The sequence below is a fragment of the Equus quagga genome, chromosome 17 (genome assembly GCF_021613505.1).
Source record: "Equus quagga isolate Etosha38 chromosome 17, UCLA_HA_Equagga_1.0, whole genome shotgun sequence".
Classification (NCBI taxonomy): domain Eukaryota; kingdom Metazoa; phylum Chordata; class Mammalia; order Perissodactyla; family Equidae; genus Equus; species Equus quagga.
The window spans coordinates 54,340,053-54,367,188 of NC_060283.1; the positions used below are offsets into that span (position 1 = coordinate 54,340,053).

General features: G+C 41.2%; 1 protein-coding gene across 1 annotated transcript in view; it reads right to left on the reverse strand.

The window, feature by feature from the left end:
* Positions 1-488: 488 nt before the first annotated feature.
* VWC2L (von Willebrand factor C domain containing 2 like) overlaps positions 489-27,136 on the reverse strand; it is a 146,529-nt gene continuing 119,881 nt past the window's right edge. The window contains exon 3 of the mRNA XM_046643151.1: positions 489-637. Within this exon, the coding sequence (XP_046499107.1) occupies positions 489-637 (149 nt within the window). The remainder of the gene's footprint in view (positions 638-27,136) is intronic.

Genomic DNA, 27,136 nt, shown 5'->3' on the forward strand with positions numbered 1-27,136 from the left:
GATGTTCCTTTACCAAAGCTTGTTTGATGCAACTCAAACCCTTACAGTGCAGTCAAATCTGGCCCCTTAGACTCTCAAGATGAAAAAAAATTGCTACAAGAGAAAAATGCCATGTATGACGTATAGAAGAGTAGAGATGGAGTAAATCGGTAGACAGTGAGCTGGCAGGTCAGAGGTGTCACCAGAGAAGGAACCTGTACAAGGCTGTTTCTTTTTGTTCCAGAAATCCAGTCGTCAAGTCACCATCAAGCATGGATAATTACAAAAGCGGTTTTGATAGCTATATACTATATATATTTTATATAGCAAGAGAGAAAGAGAGAAATTTCCTCTTAGTAAAATATTCACTTTTGTCAACCCTAAAAGGTTTTGCTGGTGACCCTGTTGTAGCTGGCAGGAGTTTGTTTGTTCTGTTTTGTTTTAAACATGTGCAGTATAGAAGCCATGGCATCGTCTCTTCGGAATGCGACATCGTTTGAGAGTTTGTTCTACACAATCTGCTTGCCTTGGCATTCGCGTTTTGAACACTGAGCGGGCTTCCACCAGTCCCCGTTGTGACAATGACAGATGTTACATTCATCCACTTTCACTTCAATGCCAGCCGGAATTATGGTAGTTCCTGCAAAGCAGTTCGGACCTGGAACACACACATACATTGATCAGTTGATTAAATCTGAGAGGCTCTCTTTCTCCCGTCCCTCCCCACTCGTGATAAAAATCCAACCCCCAAAGCCATGAATGAACAGGTCACACCACTCTTACCAGCTTATTATCAAGGAATTTTCTAGCCATCTCCATAAAGGCAAACTTTCAACCCTACTATCTTTTTGCACACAGGTCATATTTTCCATGTGTATCTCGCTTTTTTTTTTTGTTTTAAAAGATCCAGTGCTCAAAAAATCTTGTTGTCCATTACCGAGTACATGCAATTTTCTAAAGTTCTACGGATTACACTCTATTTGCTTTATATTTGGGGGTGCAAAGCCTGCCGAAGTGTCCCCTGAAACTCGAGTAGGGGTCTAATGTGGTTTGTATCGGGTGACGTACCCTCTGGCCTGTCCCCTCGCTTCCTGTGGTGAGTATGAGACAATGAACTTGCTCACTCCAGTTTCAGCACCACCCCAAGCCAGTTCCTGGAATCCCCAGCTTGCTTCTTGATAACAATGAATAATTCATGACCAGATGATTTATTCATATCCCAAACAAGCTTTGTTAGAGGTTCATTTGATTTTTATAAATGGAGTTCCTTTAATCTGCTGGCTATCTCTTTCTTTTTTGTTTTTTTAAGAATGACCCAAATGGCTGGCTTTTGAAAGTGAGCAGGAATTTTATTTTACTTTTTCAGATTCAGGAAAGCTTTACTGAAAAATGTCATTGCTTGCTCATTATAGATGTATGCTCTTAAAATTCACCAATCTTGGTTTTTTACTTCATTTTTCTCTCCTTTCCCTTTATTTATTTTCTCTCTCTTTTTTTCTTTTAACCCTCCCAAAGTAGAAATGCCTGTATTCAGTGTTGGTGATATTATTTCTCAAATTCAAATAGAACAAAAATTGCTTCCCAAGGTGTAATGGATTATAGCGGGGTGCTGCAAATTGTTGTTCCTTTGAAATGATTTGGTATAAGTCTCTGAAGTATATGTTTAGATAAAGAGAAGGAACACTGAGCTGTATCTACTAGTGATTTATTAACCCACCATTACTGGCCACTTGCCATAACCGCTACAAAGCAACATGGCAGCATAGATCAATATCAGTGCCCTACTTTCACTTTCGCACCACTTGATGAGAATTTACCAGACTATTTTTACCACCAAATAAATGAAATCAGGAGCAATTTGTAGTTCCACTTTATAATTGGAATCTTTCATAATGATGGCAACTATTAAATTACAATGTCTATTTATCATGTGAAACTATTTAAGACGCTATGGCTTTCATCCCCCGTTGTTTCAGAGCTTCCAGACCTCTGTGCACACGTACTGATGGCCTTTCTGAACCTATGCCTTTCCATGGACAAACACTGGGGGTGTATGCCTGGGCGTGAAGAACCAGCCAGAGCAGGAGGGGTGTAATGGGTCAAGGCTGACAAGTAAACAGCTGGCCACCTGTCTGTTACACCCAGGAGGGCATTTCTTATGATGCTGTGGTTACAAGTCCCTGATGATCCTAATGGCTGATTATTTACGGATCACTATGTGAGTTCCATAAGTCTTCGGATTTAGTCATTGTGTGATGGATTGAACTGTCTTTGGGACTACATCTCCCTGGGAAAATTCCACACCACATCATGAATTTGTTGTGACCAGAACTGAGGGAGTCTTCAGAGAACTTGGCAAAGACCCTTTTCAGAATGTAGCTGGTTCTCACTTGCCTGTTATTGACAGACCCCTCTCAGCCCAGCCAGTTGTGGGCACCAGAGCCAAACTAGCTTCAGAAATTGACCTAGATGCCCACTACTACCTGTTTTCCTGGAGCCCCCTCCCCCGCCAGAAGGCAGTGGTTTCTCTCTCTCCATCTCCCTGCTTCTAACCAACTCTTTTCACTCCAATTGTATACTTTTAACTTTTCCAAGTGGGGAAAGAAGAAAAAATTTTTTTTCTAAACAGTGATTCCAAAACAAAGATGTCTCTGAAACAGGCAGACTATTATCCAGTAAGAGTATTTCCAGTTTGTTGAGAGGATTTGGAAACTTTCCAGAAGACTCTTCACTCTGTGTGTGTGTATGTGAGAGGTGTGCTGCTTGCTCACAAGGGCAGGTTCATCTCAATGACACAATACGAGAAAAGGCCAGGGAGGGATCTCGATAAAAAGAGGTTGCTGACAAGTCACCGTGCATGTCTTGAAGATTTTACTAGGCCTCCGGGTTTCATATCTGCCCCTTTCTGCGTATGCTTGTACCATACTATGACCAGCATGTATTTGATCAGCCTCTATACATGTTTCTTTTTTTTTTTTTAAAAGATTTTATTTTTTTCCTTTTTCTCCCCAAAGCCCCCCAGTACACAGCTGCATATTCTTCGTTGTGGGTACTTCTAGTTGTGGCATGTGGGACGCTGCTTTTGATGAGCAGTGTCATGTCCGCGCCCAGGACCCGAACCAACGAAACACTGGGCCGCCTGCAGCGGAGCGCGCGAACCCAACCACTCGGCCACGGGGCCAGCCCCCCATACATGTTTCTTAAGAGTCATTTAGAATTTCCTGCACTGTCAGCTCAGGAAATGTTAATTTACCCTGATTGACAGAATGCGAAGAAAGGTCCTTTGCACTCTGCCAGGACTGACCAGTCAAAGGCCCTGCCCGTAAATAACACAGCGACCTCTTGACAATCTCCTCGGCAGCCAGAGGTATTTACGGAATCAAAACTCCTGTTTGATGTCATTACCAGTGATTTTATTCGCACTCTTCTGAGAACTTCAGGTGTAACTAAAGCAAGCCTCAAGTTTGCTGTTAATGGTCTTACCTGCTTAAAAGCAATTTAGATAATTGTCGAGCAAAATGGTTGGCACTATTTAGAAACTGTTCTGGTTCTGGCCCTTCCTCCTTAACCGTGGGGACAGTAAATGCTAATTTGCTTTGAGCTTGCGAGTGTCCCACATGAGTTCCTCACATAGGAAATCTATCCTTCTGGCTATTCTATTTTTTAAATTTGAGGGCTGCTTTGCTTTGTCTTGGTTTGTGTGAAAGAGTAAGTTGCTTAGAAGAGTGAACTCAATGGCAAAAGCAACATATTTTAATGCAGAAGACTTGGAGAGACTCCAGAGGGTAGCAGTGAAAATGATTAAACTGAAGGCTGGCAAATAGGACCTCTGAGAAAAGGTTAAAGGGATTGGAATTATTTAATCTAGAAAGAGAAGACAGAGGAATAACTCAATAACTCTCAGGGAATAAAGTCTTATTATGTGAAGAATGGTGACCAACTGTTCGTTCTTTCCTCTGACACCTAGAATAGGAGGAAATGGAGATACGTTGATTCTCTAGGAATTGGAAACACACACACGCACATGAGTTGCTCAGACAGCTGAGAATTGAGTGTGGCAGTTGCCAACAGTATGGTGAGATCTTCTCTCTTGGAAATCTACAAGAACATAGGAGGTCTCATCTGTCAATTAGATTAAAGTTGTCACCTTCTTGAAAACAGGAATGAAATATCTGTCATTTCTTATGGTCCACACCTAGTACTGCGTCTGGGAAATATTAAAAACTCAGTGTATGTTTGTTTAACTGAATGAAACAGTATGAACTAGATCATTATATATTGGAAGCAAAATTATTTTGTGAACTCACAGATCAGGCCTTGCATATATGTCAGACCTACCCCTAGTAGCATAGGTATAGACATATTTGTTAATTAATGGTAACACACAGCGATAATTTGTTGAGCACTTACTTCATGCTGGGAATTTGTCCCATTTAGTCTTTCCAATAAAGCATGTAAGGTATGCATTCTCACTCAGGATACTGAGCCTCAGAGATAGAAAATAACTTGCCAGAGATCATATAACCAGGAAATGGCATCAATGGGATATGAACACAAATCTCACTGACCTATGGATGCTTTTCATTGTCCAGGAAAAGAGGCAGCTGTCTAGGAGTGCATTGCTGGGTTCCTTTGCCAGGACCCTGAGCTTTTGATTGGAATTTAGAAGTCCGGTTGGTTTTAATGTTGAGGAGGCATACTGAGGTAAGAAATTGGATGGCTAAAAGGAAATGAGACTGTTTTTTTTATAGATCTTTATCAGATTTACTAGTTTTATATTGTGTATCCATATAGTCTCCAGAAAACATAATTTATTTGAAAACTGGGAGAAATTTCCTGTGGAGAAGATGCTTGGGCAGTGAGCCTCTGGCTTTTCTTTGGATAACAATGAAGTTCTCACTGGTGCTGGAAGTAGACTGACTAAGAAGCAGAATGAAAGTGGACTATGACTCAGAAGACCTGGTTCAAGTTGCAGTTCTACAATTGATTATGTGACCTTAGGCGAACACTCTGTAACCCAAATACAAATGGGGACCTGTATGGTCCAGTCTCAGAAAGGATTATTATTTTTGAAATTGAAATAAAGTTGGAAATACAATTCAAATATTTACTTGGACTTGGAGCAAAGAGGGAAGAAGAAAAAGCAGGCTAGGAATTCTCATACATGAAAAAATTTTTCCATAAAACATAAATTAATTTCCTTATTCATACTTCTCTGAGCACTTATTTTGCAAACCTACAAATAAAAACAAATTTTCAAACATTTTTCTCCACAATAGAAATCATTCAAAAGAAATCTTATAAAGAAGACCAATATATGAAATATATAAAAGCAGAACTTCTCTGATGAGGCGACTGTGGGGAGCCTGGAACTCTGTCTTTTCAGCAATTCTTTTTCCCATCTTCCCACTTCACCCTTGCAGAGTTAGCCGATGAGGCATCTGCATAGAATATCTAGTGATCAGAGAAAAAGCATTTGGAATGATCTCCTCCAGCTTCAGTAATCTAAGAAATCAGGAGAAAATAGAAGAGATTCTGTCCTATTTGTGGTTGTAAGAACGGAGCAGCTTTCCCCAGCCACTAACGTTTTCTTTCTTGGCAAGCTGTGAAATTTCTCCCATAAAAGGGTGCATAGAAACTATATGGAAAAGGAAGTCTATAGCTACCCTGATCACACCTCCTGCAGATCCATGCTCGCTTACGATGTTAAATGTCACATCGGTTGCATAAGAACAAATACATAACTTGAAATATGTGTTCTGAAAGAGAGGATCACAGAGCTGTGGAAGGTTGCAACAGAGAACATGACCAAAGCCATGGGTCTATGGAAATATTTGCTGTGTGTGTGTAAGGAGAGGGAGAATATGACCCATTGAGTAAGTTGAAAAAGCCAATGGGGGTCATAGAGGTGAGCGTAGTAAGAAATGGCTGGGAAAAAAGTTCTAGTGGCTATGGGAAGACAGTGACATGCTGGAGCCAGTGGCTCATGTTGGCTTGTGAGAGCCAGTTGATAAACATTCAATTATCACCTCATTGACATTATTTTGGTAGCTTGAAGTTGGCCTTGGCAGAACTATCTATATCACCAAAATCAGCAAATGTGACAAATCAGAATTTTAACCACTCCTCCCCGACCTGAGAGCCACTTGTTAAACATTTATATCACTAGGTTAGAGCTCAAGATTCTGGCCTTGTTGGCCATGGTAAAGATTTTGCTCTTTATTCCAAAAGCAAAGGGGAGCCATTGAAGTATTTTAAGTAGGTCTGTGTGTGTGTGTGTGTGTGTGTGTGTGTAATCATGAAGTAAAGATATTGATTCTGTAAACTGCACTGGGGTCACTATATGATTGGTCCACAGAGCATCATCCATGGTTGGATTAGACATGACTTGTCTTGATGGATGCAGGACCTTTGAGATTGCAGGCAAAGACTAGAACCCTCACAGGCTTTCACACTGTGTGGTGGGAAAAGCACATTCCTTTCTTCTTTGCTTTGAGACATTAAAAGTATCTGCTAAGACGCTCTGGTAATATTAAATTAGTGTCAGCAATTAACACATTGGCTTGAATTAATTGATCAGATTATCCCTTATAGAAAGTAAGGTCCTTAGGGAAAAAAAGTCCCAGGAAAAGTGTATTTTGATCGGGGGAAAGAGAAGGAAAAGAGCTGGAATGGGTAACTAATTTCTAGGAGGACGGCTTAGTTGGAGTCCTTTCAGGGACCAGGATCATGTGCAAGCTGATGGAGATACTGGGCTGTTTGGGAAAGAGGAGGGTTCTATGAACAAAACCAATCCTGGATAAAAGGCACTAATTAAAGGAAGTTGTCTCTAGAGCAAATTCAGAATAGCCAAGAGAACTAAGCTGGGGTGGGGGCAAGGGAGGTTGGGGGAGGGCAGGGTGGTGGTGGTAATACCATCAGGAGCAAGGGCCAAAATCATACCACAAATCTGACCCAGTGAAGACACAACTTGGGTGCAGATATAGCAGTTTGCACCATCAATATCTCCAACCCAGGACCCTGGAGGCGGTGGCTAGAACCATCAGCACAGCTGACTCTCTTACCAGTGTCGCCAGAATGGAGATGGTGTGGTCCTATGCTTCTTGAAAGTACTAGCTCAGAGTCTGCAGCAGGTAAGCCTGGGGACAGAGCTTGGTCAAGTGTCTGCAGCCTAGCTGCAGGGGAGGCCGGGAAATGAATATCTGGGCTTTGTGGCTTTTCTAGGGAGAGACAGGCTTTCCTTATACACAGAGGATTCCCCAATCATAGGAAGGAGGCAACTGCTTATTTCTGACGCTAAGATGGATGGAGAGAGGAGTCAATGAGGGCAAACTTCATCTGCTTCATATTTTTTTCTGAGGCTGACTGCCAGTATACTTGTCTAGCAATCAGGTAACAAAATAAATATTCAGAACAAGACTATTCTAAATGTGAATGATGCAGCTGTTAATAAGACAGAGTTTCTGCCTTCAGGGAGTTGACATTCTAGTGGGGTGAATCAGACAAAAAGCACAAAAACAAATAAACAGGGCCATTTCAAGTCATTCTGTGCTATGAAGAAAATAAACAATGGAGTTGAAGGGCCTGCCCCGTGGCCGAGTGGTTAAGTCCGTGCGCTCAGCTTCAGCGGCCCAGGGTTTCGCTGGTTCGGATCCTGGGCTCAGACATGGCACCGCTCGTCAGGCCATGCTGAGGCGGCGTCCCACATAGCACAACTAGAAGGACCCACAACTAAAATATACAACTATGTACTGGGGGGATTTGGGGAGAAAAAGCAGAGAAAAAAAAAAGAAGATTGGCAACAGTTGTTAGCTCAGGTGCCAGTGTTTAAAAAAAAACAAAGAAAATGGAGTTGAGGACCTGAAACCCAGCGTGGGAAAATTCTTTATGGTCCATGTTCGTATATGTTTTTTTATTTCGTGTTCCGCATGATGCTGTGAGGTAGTTATCGTGAGTACCATCGTACAAGAGAGGAAAGTAAAGCTCAGAGTCCGGGACTTGATAAAGGGCAGAGAATTAAACAACAGGAGAGCTGAAATTCCAACCCCCGTGTCTGACCCCTGTTTGACCGCCTTCCTTGAGGCAAGTCTTTATGCGTGCTATTGTTCGCTCCAAATGTCAGTCATAATCAGACGTTCTCCTGTTCCTGACTCGGCGGCTTTCTCTTGTAGAAAGCTCAGACGAAATTCACATCCAGTTGACGACACTGAACTCAGCTAACACTTTTTGAATTCTCTTTAAGAATTTTCCTGCATGACTTTATTGCCTCCTCACATGAGCTACTATTTTCTTTGTTTTGTACGTGAGACAATGAAACATAGAAATGTCAAGGGACTTTCCCAAAGTCACACAGCTAGGAAGTGACTGAGCCGGGATACAGGGCTTCTTTTCCATGCTCCATCTAAGACGTCAATCTTTCTGTGAGTAGGAGCTGTTTTTCACTTTCCTCCAAGTTTTTATAGCACCAGGGATGGTGGGAGATTTACATTCCTCTTTCTTAAGTGTGTGTGTGTGTGCGTGTGTGTGCATACAGAGGTGAATAGGCAAATGGGTTGATAGAAAGGGGATGGTCTGGCTGGAAAATCCCCACATGGGCCAGAGAAGCGGGCCCCTCCAGCAGCTTTACCAACCTCTTCTCCATAACTGCAAAGCAGGAATTGCTCCCAAGAAGCCGACATGGCCCAGAAGGCAGTGCGGCTCTAGCGATCAATTCAGAAGGCAGCCAGGCTGCCACCAAGATCCCCCAGCAGGACCTACCCTGTCGTTTTTTTGCTTGTCGACCCAGATGCTCTTTACAGCCAAGCCTCCTCCTTTCCAAAGACGAGGAAAGCCAGGCTGATTTTGACCACTTTATAGACACTTCTGGATTATAAATTGGTATGATGTCCCTGAAAATCCTCCTTCTGACAACAACTTCATGCTGCTTAATAGTCCCCTTTTGAGTCTTGCAATTTCTGGCCTTGATTTGAAGATTTATTACTGATGCTTGGTCTCCTTTAGAAATTGGTTGTAAATGATCTTCCTGTTGCATAAATGAGGCCGAATCCTATTGTGTAAGGCCGTAAACTTCCTGTATTTATTTGGCAGAGCATCTAAATCATTGTTTCAGCAAATAGGAGGCTTGTAGGCCTCAGCCTGTGGTAGAATTGGACTGTCTTACGTTCTGCCTCTTACCTGATTTTAATGCTCACTTCGTGAAGTCTGACAGATGTTAGTGTGCTGTGGAGAAGCAGACAGGCTCTCTGATCAGGTAGACCTATCTCCAGCTATCAAACCCTTGGAGAAAATGTTTCTAGAAAAACAACTAGAGCTGATTTCAGTTAAAATTGAACTAAGTGACAGAAACCTCCCCAGTAACCTGTTCCAGTGACCTTGTACGGCCTGGACAGAGAGCAGTGATGAGATTCCAACTGCTGAAGGAGCTTCCAGAATGGAGAACGGAGAGCCTCTGTCCCCTCTCTTAGTCGGTCATCCCTACGTTTCTTTCCAACCATTTGGTTTAACCTCAGAACAAAGAGCTTCCTCAGATTAAGATGGAAACATGCAGGAAGCATTGTTTTCTCTGAGGCTGGCCTAAAGGTGCCTGTTAGTCATTTTATTTGAAAATTCAATATTGCTGAACTCCCACACAAATTTCAGCGTGAGAGCTCCAGAGAGTTTTCTGACCCTTAAGTATGTGAGATTTATAGCCTGGTGCTCCAATTAAGCAAAATGCAATGGCTGGAGCGGAGAGAGGAAGGACGCGGTCAAGCTCACAATAGAGGTAAAGGTTGGCTGCTCTTTTTCTAATTTCAGACAAATCAGCAGGCTGTGAGAATCTGGCAGAGTCCATGTTCTGCATTAGCTGGCCATATATGTCCAGTCTCACCTTCAGAAGGAGCTTGTGGTCACAAGACGGCTTGGTTTGCCATTGTATAAAACACTTTATCGGCTTAGTTTTTGCTCTGAATGATGAAATAATATCAGCCAAATTTTCCAAGGTGAAACAAGATTACCCCCTCTTGCTAGAACTGTTAACAATTTCAAGTCACTGTCCTGTTTCTTCTCAGCAATCCTAAAGGGAGATCAAGCTGGCATCACTGTACCCATTTCACAGCTGAGTGCACTGAGGTTCAGAGGGAGAGGGGGCGAGGTGGTTTATCACTGACTTATTTACCAGGTGAGGTGATTCTCTTCTGGGTGAGGACATTAGGACTCTGTAGTCATACTGTCCACATTTCAGTACTGCGCCGGCCATTTACTGGAGGTATGATCTCAATGTTCTCACCCATAAAGTGGGAATAAAAATAAACTGAGTACCTACCTAATGGAGGTCTTGAAGGAGCAAATGAATGAACATAGGTAAAGTCCTTAGAACAGTGCCCGTTGCATACTAACACTCAATAGATTAGTAGTTGCTGTTTATCTTTCTGATTATCATTATTAACTGAGTTACAATTTGTGCTACTTTGGGTAGGTTATAGATTCCGGGTCCTTTGATTTCTAGTCTAAGTTTTCTTTTTTTTAATTTTAAAACATCAGTGAAGAAATGAACCTTGTAAATGTCAGTATTTTTTGCAAAGTGAGCCGGCGCACAACAGTAAAATCATTTCTACATGGATCTTCCCCAGGCTTGTTCACTAGTGACCACAAAGCTGGACAGATGAAGAGAATTCCTGAATGGAGAGATCATCGCTGGAGAGAGTGAAGGGAAGACATATCGGTCAGAAGCAGTTGTTGACTGAGGACGGATTCATTAGGAATTTGGTTTAAAATGGTTTGCTTGGACTGCTAATGATAACTGCTCTCATTTGTTGGAAAGAAAGGGCCCAGCTATTGTGGGAGAAAATCAAAGTCAAAGGCTCACAAGAGATCGCAAGCTAAATAAGAGCAAAGTAGGCAATGCTATACATCTATCTGTCTAAATATCTATCTATTATCTATCTGTAGTTATTTTTTTTTTGAGGAAAATTAGCTCTGAGCTAACTACTGCCAGTCCTCCTCTTTTTGCTGAGGAAGCCTGGCCCTGCGCCAACATCCATGCCCATCTTCCTCTACTTTATATGCAGGATGCCTACCACAGCATGGTGTGCCAAGCAGTGCCATGTCTGCACCCGGGATCCGAACCGGCGAACCCTGGGCCACTGAGAAGCGGATCCTGCGAACATAACCAATGCGCCACTGGGCCGGCCCCCTAGCTAGAGTTTTTTGCAGCATTTTTCTTAGTGCTTAAAAAAACAGGAAAAAGTGTGAATGCCCATCAATAACAGAAATACTGAATAAATTATGGTGCCCCATGCCATGGACTCTTCTGTAGCCGTTAAAAAGAATGAATGACAACCTCGAGCTGACTTTTGGGGATTTTTGTGAGTTATTATTGAATAAAAAAAGGAATTATGCAGAGAAATGTGTATAACATCCTATTTTAATAAAACAAATGTATACAAACTTCTGTGTAAATGTTTGCCTAGGATTATATGAGGATGGAGGAAAGATAAAGAACCACAAATACTATGTTGTGAATGTGGATTATGTTTCTGGAGGAAGGAATTGCTGATGGAGAGAAGAGTAGTACAAGTAGCAGGAGAAAAACAAGCACATCATGACTTATCTATATTTGGTTCTAGGTATAAAAATGAGGAGAGAAAATTCTTATATTGGCATGCATTTTAAAATCAGTGTGTACATTGAACAATGTAATGATTGCTTTTTTCCTTAAAATCTGTTAAATTGATAATGCATCTGACAATCAGGCCCATCTTAGAACTGTAGTGAAAGTCACAGTAAGGGGCAGACTGAACAGAGTCTTCAATACTCCAGTTTCCTTGGGTCTAAAGTTTCAGGGCCATGCTGTCCATTAGAGCAAACACTAGCCCTGTGCCCCTATGTAGGGCTTGAAATGTCCAAAATGAGATGTGCTGTAAGTGTAAACAATACAGATCAAGTTTCAGTCTTAGTATGTCTTTGAATATAAGAAAAAAATGTAATATCACTCATTGATATTTTTTGTATGGATTACACATTGGATGAAAATATTTTGAATATTTGAGGGAAGTAAAATATATTATTAAAGTTCATTTCATTTCTTTTTAGTTTATTTGAGGAAGATTAGCCCTGAGCTAACATTTGCCACCAATCCTCTTTTTGCTGAAGAAGACTGGCCCTGAGCTAACATCTGTGCCCATCTTCCTCTATTTTATATGTGGGACACCGGCCACAGCATGGCTTGATAAGTGATGGGTAGGTCTGTGCCTGGGATCCAAACCAGCGAATCCCAGGCCAACGAAGCAGGGTACACGAACTTAACCACTGTGCCACTGGGCGGGCTCCTCTTTTTAATTTTTTAATGTGCTAATTTAGAAAACTTAATTTTAGGAAATTTATTTAAATTTAAAATTAAATTTAGAAAATTTAAAATTATATGTGTGGCTTGCGTGATATTTCTATTGCACAGTGTCAGCCTAAAGGAATTACAAAAGGACAAAGAGGTGTTAGTCATAGCCAAGAGAAAACTAATTTTTCCATAATTTGGTAGGAAGGAATGCTAGGTGTTGTGGGAAAGGGCATATCTTTAGGACAGGGGTTCTTAAAGTGTGGGCCCTTGGTCAACATCATCATCATTGGGAATATCTCTGAAATGCAAATTCGCCGGCCCCATCAGACACCTACTGAGACCCTGGATATAGAGCCCAGTAATCTGTGTTTTGAAAAACATTCCAGGTGATTCTGATGCAGAATGATAGCATAGTTAGTCTGAGTTTTGGAAGATGCCTCAAAATGCACTGAGGTTACCCAAAAGGCAATGAATTCAGCATGTTACAAGAACATAGGCTTTTAGCAATGGGTCATTCCTGAGGAGAAATTCTGAGCAAGAAAATGGTGGTTAAATGGTTCAATTACCTTCAAATTTCAGCATCGGCCTCTGAACTGTCTGTCATTATTGTGTCTCTTTGATAAGTGTGATTTCTACCCACATGACAGCTTGAGAATCAGAGTCATGTGTGAAACTTGGTATTTGGAACCATTTTGAATGCTTTAATGACCTCACTTTCCAAAAAGTGAGTTGGTTATCACTGCAAAGAAAATGGTATACATTTATCTTCGGGATAGAAACAGGTTAGAAAAGATTGTATTACTCAGTTTCATTTAACTTTTATATAAAATATAAAATTTCTTGGAGCAACAAACTTTCTACTTCTGGCAGCTAACTTAGTATCATCTTTGAAAACTGTTTACTCCACTGATGAAAAATTGCAAACCTATTTTAATCTCCTAAAATAGCATACTTGAGTGAACACACTAGAGTAGAAGTCACGTCCTCACTGGAGGCGAGGGGCATGGGGCATGGAGTATGCTTGTCAACAAAGTAGGCATCAGCACACACACACACACACACACACACACACTACACACACAACAATTTCATAATGGAGCTGAAACAGAAAACTTTCCATTTTTATTCTCTATGTTCAAAGACGCAACCTGCCTCACAACTGAAAAAAAGATGATGAGCAGCTTGTTTCCTTATTGGATCATATGACCAAAGCTGGCTCGCTGACCTTTCTGTGATTTTCATAGCAATGTATTATTAGACATGCCATGGGGAAATTAGGTAACAAAGTGATATTTTCTTTAATGTCCATCTAACAATGCCTGTAGATAGCTAATAACTGTGACACAGACACGATGATGAGATTAGTCAAAATAAACAGTCCACAGACCGTATAATGAGTCCAGTCTAGAAATCTTTCTCGTCTAGAAGTATAATGTGGACCAGACAAACATGTTTCTTTTCTATATGGATATGGCAAAAGTAGATATCGAATATAAATAACAACGGGATAAAATTTATGAAAAATAAAAGAGTACACATACTAAGGAGATTTAATCTAGTCTAGAAGTCAGATAAGGGTGCCTTGAGGAAGCGATGTGTGATAATGGGAGCGAGGGGCTAAGGAACTCAGGTGAACAGCTCCTAAGTCCAATAAAAGTTTGGCACATAGGGGAGTATTTGAAATACTGCAGAGTAGAGAGCCAGTGGAAGGCGGGTCAAAGATAAAAGTAGAGACATAGGGAGGAGCTAGTTCTTAGGGTTTTTAAAAACTATATTTGGGATTTTTGATTACATCTAAAGGGCAATTGAAACCATGACATCACCAGATTTAATTTTTAAATAGATGAAACTTGCTTAAATGTAGATAATGAATTGGAACAGAGGCGAGGGCCATGTTGCAGAAAGTAGATCAATTTAATCAATTCTTGAATTTTCCATGAAAAGCTAATTGTGGGCTAGACTAGGGTGGTGGCCATGGGAATGGAGAGAAGTGAATGAATGGAGCAATGTTTAGAAGATAGAGTCAACACGATTTGGGGGTAAACTGAACTTGTGGAATAAAGAAGATGGCCCTCAAGTTCCTGATTTAAGCAAAGACATGGGACGCTGATGGAGGAGCTGAATAGGGGGACAGAATTGACTGAGCTGAGCAGAGAGAGTTGGGATCCCCGGCAAATGAGTGGGAATTGAAACCAAGGCTGCAGATGAGGTCTCCTTGGAGCATTTGGGGTAGTGCAAAAAGAAAGAGGGTGTAGGACAGCAGACAGAAGAGTTGGTGCCCACTAAAGTGACTAAAAAGAAGTCTCCAAGGAGGAGGGAGAGAAGATGACAGTATATAGTGTCAGAGAAGAAAAGGGAAGGAAACGTTTCTGGTAGGAGGTGCGACAGCAGTGTCACATACAGCTGAGATGGCAGCTGAGATAGAGGCTGAACCAAGTTTATTGGTAACCCACAAGAGCAATTTCTGTGGAGTGGTGAAGGCAAAGCCAGGTGGAAGGAGGTTGAGGAATGGGTGGGCAGTGGGCGATGCAGACATAACGAAAACCCAGTCAGTAGTTGTATGAGGCCAGGATTGAGGGGGGCTCTTTAAGATGACAGAGAGATAAATATGTTGAAATGCTGATAGGGAGGAATCAGGGGTGAGAGAAAGGTTGAATATAAAAAGGTAGGTAGGAGAGAATAATTGATAGAACAGAGTCCCTGAGCAAGCAAAAATGCATGGAAGTCTGTGTTCTTAGATGGGAGATGGGGAGCCTCATCTATTGTGATAGGCAACAGGAAGCTGAAGGAGTTTCTGTCTGATAATTTCTCTTTTCTCAGGAAAGTAAGAGGGGCACTGGTATTCTGAGAGCGAAGGGAGACGATAAGGAAAAGAGAGAGTTGAGGCAGTCACTCGAGAGGATGAAAAGATAGCTGACTGGGGAAGCCTAATGAAATCGTTGAGCAGGGTGAAGGTCCGGATGAGGATGGTGAGTACAACTGTAGTGGTCCCGACTTGATCGCTGGAATGAGCTTTCCTGCTGGAGCTCGGCAACATTGTGGAAGAACGCTCCAGGTAGATAGCCATCATTTAGTAGCCGTGTGACCTCAGGTAAGTCATTTAGCTTCTCTGTGTCTGTTTCTACATCTGTGAACTGGGAACAATAAACGTCCCCACCTGGTAGTATTGTTGCGATTATTAGATGAGTTAATACACATAAGCGCTGAGAATAGTTAGCATATGGTGTGCTGGCTATTCTCCAGCTTCGGGGTTTTGGCAGGCGAGGGATGATAGGAACAAAGGAGTGGGAGATATTAGCAAGAGAGTGGTTGAAATTGTAGACTAAGGAGTTAAACTGAAGAACAGGAGAAGTGAAGCCATTGGTTTTAGAAACCACTAGATTATTTTGTATTTATCGGAAGTCCTCCTGGTATGGATTCCTGGCTTGCGATTATAGTGTGCCAGTTTTGCTGACTGAATTAGAGTGTTGATGGAAAATGGATAGCGTTATCCAAGCTCTGTCATTTCACTTCCTGTGTGATACTTTGGCTGTGGTACTCAATACATAATTTACATTAAAAAGATATTGTTGTGTTTTTATTTTTTGAGAACTTTGGCCTAAGGCAGATCCTGTGTATGACACTTCATGTTCTGAATTCCTGTGGAATGGGAAAGTTTTTAAAAAGAGAAAAAAATTATAAGAAACGATATTAAGGGAATCCCCTCAATTTAAAGCAATTTTGTTTAAAGGCTGTAAATTTGCCAACTATTTGTATTCTTTTCCTTGAGGTCCGCAATGCAATTTAAGCCAGAAAAACAATCAAAATTTGGCCCAAGCTTGAATTGCTGCAGAATAAACAACCTCCACAACTGAACTTTAAAAGGAGCTCTCTGAATTGCCGATGTGCTGAGGTGCTCAGAGATGCTATTTTGTCTCCGAGAATACATTTTATGCTGTCTTTCAGATCATGCATTGGGACCCTGGATTTTTATCATAAATGTAAATGGACTTTGGACACCAACATTTATTTCCAGGTGGGAAAATGTTTGAGGTTTTATATGGCAAAAATATTACTGAAGAGCCCACTGAGCTCTCTGAAAATCGAAAAATAGTTTCATGCACTAATGAGCAAATAAAGTACAATTACAGACTAGGGCCTAGCCCCCTGGGAGTCTGGTAGTCTTGATTTTATTCTTGCCTGTGCAAATGATCTTTCCTTGAATTTAGAGGAAACATTTAGAAGTGGGGAGGTTGGAGAGAAGAAAGATCAGGATCGTCCATCTTAGGTGCAAATACTGCCACTATTATCTCAGAGATTTCCCTGAATCTGTTGCCTTCCCCAGAATTGCCAATGGACAGATGTCACTTACGAAGGACAGTTTATTCAATTATTCAAAAGCATCTCTTGAAGCCTTCCTGTGGGCCAGAGACTGTGCAAATCACTGGCGATACAGTGATAACAAGACATATTCCTAGCTCTCAATGGGCTTATACTCTAGCAGAAGTGAGGCAAGAAGAAAATTAGAAATAGGATTTTATAGAATGTAGGAGGGAACCTAATCAAAACTGAGGAAGAGGAAGCCTTCCTGGAAGATGTGGATGTGAAGACTGAGTGGATCTTGTGGGCTGAACAGGAACTATTTTAGTGAAGAATCAGGGCAGCAGTGGTGAGTGGGGAAGTGAGTGGCACGAACAAAGAAGGAGTTACGGCCCACTGGAAAAACATAAGGAATTCTACATAGCTGGAGCTTAGGGTCCCGGGAGGAGTCTAGGGAGCTGAAGCTGGAAGAGAAGGAAGGGCAGTGGTCAGGGTCTGGAGACCTTGTAAGCTGTACTGAGTAGAAAGACTTTGCTGTTAAAACATGGGGTACGCTGAAGGATTTCTAAGTGGCAGAGTAGTATAACCACATTTATGCTTCAACCAGACCACTCCTGCTGCTGTGTGGGGTGGAGTTGGAAGATGCCCAGGCTGGAGGGAGCAAGAACAATAATTGCTTCAGGAAAGAAATGGGAAAGGCCACCTTGAACCAGTGGCAGTAGGAATGGAGAAGAGGGGACAGGCTGGGGTAATATTAAAGGGAGCAGAATGTAGATGTGAGGGGTATGGAAGAGGAAGGAAATAAAATGTCCATATTTCTTGCTTATGTACCAGATAGCAGGTGGTATATTTCACTGAGAGAAGAAATATAGGAGAGGCAAATTTAGGTTGATGGTCCAGGTTTCAGTTCTAGACATTGAGTTTTTAAATATCTTTGACATACAAGTGGAAGTTTAGAGTAAGTGGCGAGATGTAAGGGTTGAGATCTCAAGGGAGCTATCTGAACTGGAAGCATCATTTGAAAAGTCTTCAAGATATACAGGGTGATTGTATCCATGAGAGTGGCTTCTTGGGAAGAGAGAATAAATAATGGAAGGTTTACCATGGAGGGAACCACAAGGAGCAAACATTGATGTCATCAGAAGAGGAATGGCGTCCTGAGAAGGGGGCTGTGATTGAATGATTACAGAGATGGGAAGAACATGACCTACAAGAAGTCAATGGAGAAGAAGCTTTCAATAGGGAGTCGAATGCTGCTGGGATGTTAAATAAAACAAGGGTTGAACATATCCATTGAATTTAATATCCAGCAGGCCCAGGATGGTCGTGGCAAAAGCGATTTCCATGTTGTTGTGAGGATGAAGCTGGACTTCAGTAGGTTTGAAAGTGATGTGTGGAAAAAAATACGTGAACTGCACATTCAAGAAACCTTATTTTGAAGAGAAGATGAGATGTAGGGGCAAAATAATAAGAGGAGAAATTATTGGGTTGGGATTTATTCATTCAATCAACTTCTGAGGCATTTTCTTTTTTTAAAGATCGGGGAGATGTGCCTATCTATGTGCTGAAAGGAAAGAGCCCCTAGTGAGCAAAGACTGCAGGCTTGGAGAAGAGGAAGCTCTGGGTGTTCCAGAAAGGAGTGCGTTCTAGGACTTGCTAACCAAGTGCCGTGATTTCAGGGCTGGCAGCAGGAGCATCACCAGGGAGCTTGAGAGGAATGAGGAGTCATCTCAGGTCCCACTCCAGACTGATTAAACTAGCATCTGCCTTTTAACAAGAAAGAAAATTCTTCTGAGATATGAAGGAAATGAAGATGAGACATGAAGATAAGGACAGATAACTTTGTTGATGTTGGTAAGGAGTTAAAATGATGCTATATCATTTTGCTGTGAAGGAATGAAGTGATCTACCGAGAGTGAGAGGGGAGTAAGTGCATGTGGTAAAAACGAGCCGCCTCTCGAGGTTTGAATGGGCTGCCTGAAAGCTTGGCTGAGAGAGGAACCCTGGAGTTTATTGTGGTATGCAACTGCGTGTTCGTGGCTGTCTCCAACAGCCCAGGGCTAGTATTGCAGGAGGCAGACACTTTGGTTGATGTAGGTTTGGGGTTTTGCTAGGTAAGTGGGAATCAGCATGAAAGAGGGTAAATTAAGGAACCATGGGGTCTAGAATGGAAAGGGAAATCAATAAAAGTCACTGGGAACTGATAGATTGGAGAGAAATGGGGGTCTATCATAGTCATTGATAGAAATGAGAAATATTATGCTGCCAGCAACAGTGGCTGCTCATCCAAAAAAGAGCTATTTCTCTCACTGACAGTCTTTTTGCCTGTACATTTTACAGATAACCCACCTAAAACACGCACTGCTCTCTCCCTTCCGCAGTCACCTATCCAACCAGAGTCTCAGGCTGCTCCAGGCACTGACACTGCCCACTAAGATAGCTCCCACATTACAAAGTCTGCCCAGCTTCCTGGTTCTTTAAATGGGAAGAAGAAGACCTGTGAAATCTGACTGAGGGCTTTGAAAGATCACAGTATGCTATTTCCCATGCTGAATGCCCTTTATTTTCTTTACAACCATTTGCAAAATTTATACCTAAAGAATGTTATGAATACTACACTAATTCTCCCCTCAAAATGTTCTTTCTTTAACTTTCAAACCTCAAAGCATTTCGTTCCCCTCTTTTGACAATATTTAACTGTATATATATATATATATATATGCTTTTTTAAAAAACACAGTTCGACAGTTTTATCCCTTCTAAGTGAGCATAAAATCTTGAATAGCAGAAGCTGTCTTGCTAATTTTTGTTGCAGTGTTGGGCAAAGAGAAGGTTTTATAGCTGAATCACAGGGTTCAGGAATTGGGTGGGAAGCCTAGAAAGATAATGCTAGAGAGAGAGCTGGTGGAAAATAATGAAAGGCTTTTTGTACCAAAATTAAATATTTGGATTTTAACCTCTAAAATGAGAGCCACTGAAAAGTCTGAAGTAAGGAAATGGCATGGTATTAACATTTTTGAAAGCTTGTTCTGTCTTGGGTCTGGAGGACTGAAGAGTGTGCAAGATGAGAGGCAAGGATATGAGTCAGAAGATTATTGTGATTGTCCAGTTGAGAGACAAGAATCTGAAGTAAGGCATAACTGAGTACAGATGGGGAAATTCTCATTTAATACACTGTAGGATTTAATTACATTGGATGTAGGGGATGAGGCAGGGAAAGAAGCCTGTAGCTTGTCCCTGGTTTCTGGATCAGGTAACACAGGTAATGCCATTCACTGAGATGGACAGAAAAACGAACAGGTTCAGGGAAAGGAAGAGATGGTGATGCTCTGTGGAGAGTGGGCGTGATGAGTTCAATTTTAGACATTTTAAAATATTTTACTTGTGGCAATAGACGTTCGTTGAATACATTAGAAAAAAATTGAATGTGAGACTGTTTTGAACTTTAAAGAAGAGCAAAGCTTGAAATGGAAACATGTTATTAAAAATATTTACATTTATTTCCCCCAAGTGAAATTTATTAACCACTCCTACTGCCAAGTCCGTGATGGGGAAGGAAAACATCTGGTTGAAATTCCACTGACCTTTAGATACACCCAAGTTTTCGTATGATGCTCATTTTCATTCCAAATGGCACAGCACAGCCCTAGGGATTGTACTTTCTGGAGCATTTGAGCAATAAAGAGAATTTGCGCAGCAGTTGCATTTCACATGCAGGAATTCAAGCCAATTTGGTTCTAAACACTGAGTTGGGCACTTTTTAAACATTTGCATATCTGAGTTTGTGTCTTCTTTGCGCCAGAAAGTCTGCAGAGTGATTGTGAAAGATGTTAGGAAGTCAAGTCTTTGATGGGGCTCAGTGTTTTTCTCTGAGCCTTCCCAAAGGCATCTAGATAGGACAATAAAAGGAGCATCAAGGATATTTTGTTTAGGAATCAAGAAAGAAGATCAAAGAATTGTACTGTTTAATTCTACCTATTTCTCAGTCTTTTATGACAAACATATGTGGTTAGGCCAACTTCTTAATATAGTCTGTTTGCAGTAACATAACTTAATGTTGTCCTAATTGCTTCTTTTCATCCATGATTCTCTGATGCGTTAGAGCGGAAAATAACATCCTAAATACGTGGAGCTGCTGTTTTTTGTGTCTTCTTTCATATACCCACTTGTGGTAGGCTGAATGATGGCCTCCCTACACTGTTCACCTGGACCCCATGAGTATGTCACCCTACATGGTCAAAGGGAGTTTGCAGATGTGACTAAGTTAAGGATTTTCAGATGGAAAGATTATCATGGATTATCAAGGTGGGCCCAATGTAATCGCAAGAGTCCTTATAAGAAGGAGGCAGGAGGGTAAGAGTCAGTAGTAGGAGATATGATGAAGGAAACAAGAATTCGGGGTGGTAAGAGAGAGGGGTCATGAACCAAGTAATGCCAGTGGCCTCTAGAGGCTTGGAAATGCAAGAAAAGATTCTCCCCTTAAGCATCCAGAAGGAATGCAGCAGCCCAGCCTACAGATTTCTGATCACTAGGACTGTACGAGAATAAATTTGTGCTGTTTTAAGCTAGTAAACTTGAGGTAATTTGTTACAGAAGCAATAGGAAACTAAAACACCACCCCTTGAGTCAATTTTTAGATGAAGCTAAAGCAGGAAGGGTAAATTTAGACATTAAGTAGAATTTCCCAATGGATTTTAAAAAGTTTCAAACTGTGTATTGATTACTAATGCTGTTATTAGTGCTCTTAAAAAGAATTTCTGGAGGGCTAAATGTTTGGCCCAGCCTAAACACAGAAGATCAAAATAGTTGTTATCATGGCAGGCAATTGACGATTGTCTGTGTTAACAACTTGGTTGGATTTGACTGAAGCATTTGTGGTCTGCCCTTAGCTGCTTTAAGTATACTTAAAGAAAAAAAAAATCGGAGGCTGGCCTAGTGGCGCAGTGGTTAAGAGTGCACGTTCCACTTCAGCGGCCTGGGGTTCGCTGGTTCAGATCCTGGGTGTTGACATGGCACCGCTTGGCAAGCCATGCTGTGGTAGGCATCTCACATATAAAGTAGAGGAAGATGGGCATAGATGTGAGCTCAGGGCCAGTCTTCCTCAGCAAAAAGAGGAGGATTGGTGATGGATGTTAGCTCAGGGCTAATCTTCCTAAAAAAAAAAAAAAAATCAAGGCTCCTTCAGTGCTCTCAGAATGGCACCCTGATCTATTGGATTTGGTGGAATTCCCTGCTCAGATTTGAACTTGTTTGGCAGTGTTTTAGAGTATTTATAACTTGCAGGGAAAACATGGAAATTTATTTATGAATTGTAAGTCCTGGCTTACACTCTTCGTTTTTAGAAATCAAAAGTACATCATCTCTGCCAACATGCAGTGTTTCAAAAACATGCCCACGTGGGTCCTAGAGAATATCGGCATAAAAGTTTTTAAAAAATTGTATAAATGTTTTAGACTTGTAAGTTGCATGCCTTGTGTGGTCAAGCAGTGATGGAATGCCCAAAACACAAGGAGGGACGATGAGTCACGTGGCTCAGCAGAACTAACAAGAGTTCCGAGTAGTACCAGTAACTAATTGCTCTGTTAGTGTACTACTGGCCATGAGCCCCAGAAAGGAAAACATCCATGAGTCATGTGACTCTTTTAGTTTTAACGACAACCCTAGAATTACATTGGCATTGCCTCCAAACTCGAAAGACATTTGAAGAAAGCAGAATTCACCTTAACTGGTATAACTCAATGTGAAACCTAAATCAGTGAACCAAGCTAGAAGAAGAAATAAAAACTCTCATGCATACAGAAGAGGAAAATCTTCATGTATTTATGAATTCACTCAGCAAACTCTGCTCAGGCCTTACTGTATACTGTGCACTGAGCTTTTCTTTGGACAAAATGATTTGCTTCCAACTATTCGTAGGAGGGAATGGTCACACTAAACTGAGAACGAATAAGGTCTTGGAAAGACTGTTTGTTTTCCACTGAAACCCGGGTACTTAGAGAATGTACTTTTACTTGTTTGCTTCCCGTGGAATCTGTGTACTTTCAGGTATCTGTGACATTGAATGCGCCTAGAACACTTTAATGATTGAGTTCTGCTACTAGAGGAGAAAGATAGAATTTTGCTGAGTTTTTCTACACTGGTCTTCAGCGAGTGCTGCTCAATTGATCTCCTACTCAACATGTTTCATGTTGAGGCCAGTATTCATCATTTAAAAAATTAATTTTAGCATTTATTTTTAAAGAGCACCATGAACACAGATGTTAACAATCACAGACCACTTGGTGAAAGCGTTTGAATATCTCCTATGCTTTCGGTCCTAGTAAATATTGCCTTGCCCCAGATTGTGTATGGCAAACTCTCTCCAGCGCACACTCCAGGCCGTACGCAACTACACCTATCCGATTTGTTCTACTGCAACTTCTAATCATTCTTGCTCTAGTTGTAGGAGTGATTCAAGGATTTTAGGAGGGTGTAACTCAAAAGTTTGAAGATGTAACCCCAAGAGTTCAATTTGTTTTCTTAGAATTTACTCCAGCCCCCGGTTCATTGCTGAGTATTTAGTGAGATTTATGGGGAACTTCAGATCCTGATTAACAAAATGCCATCCATTTGAGCTGATCCTTAGGGCCTTGGGCCCTTTGCTGCACTGTGCTCTGTATCTCTATTATGGAATCTGGCGTAGAAGGGCATTCATGTACATATCATTTCCATGCTGGACTTTGAACACCACAAAGGGACTGAGAACAGTGTGTGGTAGGAGTTCAGTAGATGACGGTAGCATTTATTCAACAGTACTCCTTAAAGTAGGCTTGTGTCCAGTATTAAAATATTGTACCATCCTCCTTGGGATTTCCTCTGTGATGCTCAGTTTTGGCATAGAATCACTTGAACATGCGAACTCTACCCACGAGAACCCTTCTCAGTCAGCCACTTAGATGGTTTGTAACATTCAATGTTCTCGGTGTTTGCCAAAAATGGTGTTTATAAAACTGGAACTTCAGGAATGGAAGAATGACATTCATTCAAATATGCAAACATCATAATATAAATCATACGACGAGGTTTCTGAACAATGCGTTCATTTTCCCATTGTTGTTAAAAATCTGATATTTGCAATAATTACTTGGCCTGCCTGTGAACATTACACTTTGTTTTTATGAAACCAACAATCGCTGGCGATGAGGACAACTGACTCATAGAAGTGCAATATTGCTCCTGTTTTGGCCATTTCTAGAATAAAACAGAGCTTTTGCATGTTCCCCACCAAAGCATTATCGGGAAAGGAAGGAAACCATTAGAGTTCAGGAGAATCTAGGAGAAGATAAAAGAAGCAACAAACAAGATCTAGGGAGCATTTGGCTGAAAGAAAATTAACACAATGAACATATGGTAATCAAACCGCAGTGCTGTACGTCTCGGCAGCTTTGTGCCAAATGCCACAGCAATTCCTTCTCAGCACGTAGTAAGTGGGCTTAACCAGGAGGAAATGAAAGATTCAGCACAAGGAAGCAGAAATCATTTAGGCTTAGCTCACTAGACTGTTTCAGGGCAGTTAATTTGCTAGATCTATGCTTGGGTTTTTTCCCCTCTTATTTATACAAACTGCCTCCCCCACTCAACCCCGAGCTTGCTAATATTCATGCTCTGACATGAGATTGCAAACCAAAGCCAGAGGTTGGTGAGCAGGGCTGGAGATGGAGGTGATTGGAGGGTGGATCTAGAAATGCCTTTCAGGAAGGGAATCAAATATTTTTGGTGATCATCCCTCAGGTGCTTTTGTTAGATCCAGCATAAAAAATTTGAATCAGTTGATGTTGAATGACTGAACGATTTCATGGATTTGTTTTTCCTTTAGGATGTGGGCATAAGGAAAACCAGGCATTTCTTCAAGTCATGTAGTGAGTGGGGAATCATGGTTGTCTTTGTGGTCAGAGTCTTAGAACACAGTCGCCACGGGTGTTTATGGAATTTCTTGGTTTTCCCGATAGTCCTACCAGGAAAGTTTTTTTAAACCGTATTTTCAATTTGGTTGAAATCAATAAAAACTTTATGAAATGGCCATAGAGATAAAGTTTTTTTTTCAGGAGAGACATCAATGTTTTGTCTTAGATTTCTGCCAGCTCTGAAATGTCAGAAACATCATATTTTTAAAAATATTTTGTTTCATGCAAGATGCTATTGGTTTATTTAGATTTAGTATTACCGTCACAGACACTTTTTGTGTCTTGAGCAAAATGATGTCTTGCTGAAAACACACCCTTTACAATAATCGTGTGCTACTGTGATACTTGGTAAAAAAAATACTCTATGTCATTAAACCAAAATGCAACAACCATGGATCATTCTATATTCTACAACAGCTTGAATAGGACTGCTAGTCAGTGTGTTGGCAGAGGGGTTATTGATTACTCATCTTGAAGCAGTAACGGCTTTCAAAGTGAGAGTGTTCACAGACATAGCATATGCCAATGGATGGAGAGTACCTGGTAGATTTTTTTTTTCTATTTATCCGGCCTCTATAAAATACCTTTGCTACAGATAATTCAACTTTCCAGACCAGCTTTGAATAATTATAAAATAGAAGATAAAAACAAAGCAGTGAATAGTCAAAGTTCTATATGCGTCATGTGCTCTTCATAACACTCACCTTGTAATTGCTAGAAAATGCATTTAGTGATAAATTCCTGGAGACTGGGCATTTTAGACCTACTACCCAAATTAAACATAAAAGACTTTTCGGTTTAAGTAGCATGGAGTATGTGAAAAACCAGGATAATTGGGAAGCAGCATATCCTGGGTTCACATCTCATTTTTGCTACTTACTAGCTACATACCATTAGCCAAGTTACTTAAATCTTCTATGCTGTATTTTTCTCATCCGCAAATGAGATAATAATAGTATTCAGCTCATAGGGTTGCTATAGGGCATAGAATAGTGCCTGACCCGTAGCACAATATAAGAGATTAATCCATTAAACTTTTGTAACTTTCTCAGCAAATTGGAAAGACATAGTGGTTTTCCCTATTATAGATGAGAAAATTGGAACTCAGAGAGGTTAAGAGACTTGCTCAAGGTCGATTCCAATGCCATGCACCGTTCCTCGTTATTCAGTCACCAGTTTGATTCCCCAATCTTGGCTCGAGACTCTTCCCCCCACCATAAGGATGGAGGGTAGATTCGGGAGAATCAAGTGCAGCTATCTTAGGCTGGAAGGTGCTGGGAAAGACAGTCAAGTGAATGGGGAGCTTCCTGGAAGACCAGCAGGCCTAAGGAATTTCCGAGTCACAGAAGGGCTGAAGAGAGGGGCTGCGTTGATCAGCTTGGGTCAGCAGCTCCAACAGGCTGCGTGCCAGCAGCCAGCTCCTACCTTCTTGAAGGCCTTAGAAGCCAGCCCTTCTCACAGCACGGGGTTTTAGCTAAAAAGCGGATCAGCACTTCTGAGGATACACCTCTGTTAAAACAGGGCTGCCTACTCTATGCCTCTCCAGACACGTGCCCAGATTACTCTGAATTCCGGGCTTTGGCGGTCCATGCTCGGAGTCCCTCTCTTGTCCCCCTTGACAAGCACAAAGCAAAGGACTTGCAGTCAGAAGCTGGGGACTCTGGTTTCAGTTTTGTCTTTTCAGCTGTATGATCTTCCTGAATCTTAATCCCTCATTTTTAGACAGGGACAGTGACAGCCCACCTGTATTTTTATCCTCATAAGGTTGCAAGATTACCAAGTAAAATAATAAATGAGAAAATATTCCTGTAACTTGCAGAGTACCATAGTCTTCTTATCATTTCCACACAATTTTGGCAAATAATCACACTTCTGGATGCACCATAAAGACTCTGAGTTTTTCTCTTACCCAGTAACACAGTGAAAGTGAAGCCATTTGGCAGACCTGAATGAAAGCCAGGACTTGTTATTGTCCTGTAGGAACTGCTTAGCCCTTTAGAATCAGCCAAACCAGTTTGGCTTTGAGAGGGCATGCAGTTTACTCTTTGGAATTCCCTAGTTTACTCAATTAAGCTGAGAGACCTTGCCAACCACCTTCATTTTCCTCTCTGTCTTTCATTTCTCCCGATTCCTTTAGTCAGCATATCCAGCCAGAGCATGACTAATCTATAAGTTTTCTGGGAGCAAATATGACATGGCTTGTGTTTCTGGAAAGTGCTCTGGATAGGATAAATAATTTTCATTGACTATTATATTCAATAACTATCTTCAAAAACCCTGTTTATAAAATGTGAAGGGAAGGACCTGATGATAGCGATTATGTTAGCTCAATTAAATTTTTTAAAGTTGTGAAATAGAATTAGCTTTTCTCTATCATTTCTATTAAGTTGAACCACATCCATGTGAAATTACTGTTATTATAGGTAAGTTTTACATAGCTAAACAAAATATATTTAGAGATAAACAGGGTGTAGTGGTTAAGTTTGGCCTGCTTTGCTTCAGCAGCCTGGGGTTAACAGGTTTGGATTCTGGGTGCAGACCTATGCCCCTCATCAGCCATGCTGTGGCAGCATCCCACATGCAAAACAGAGGAGGACTGGTA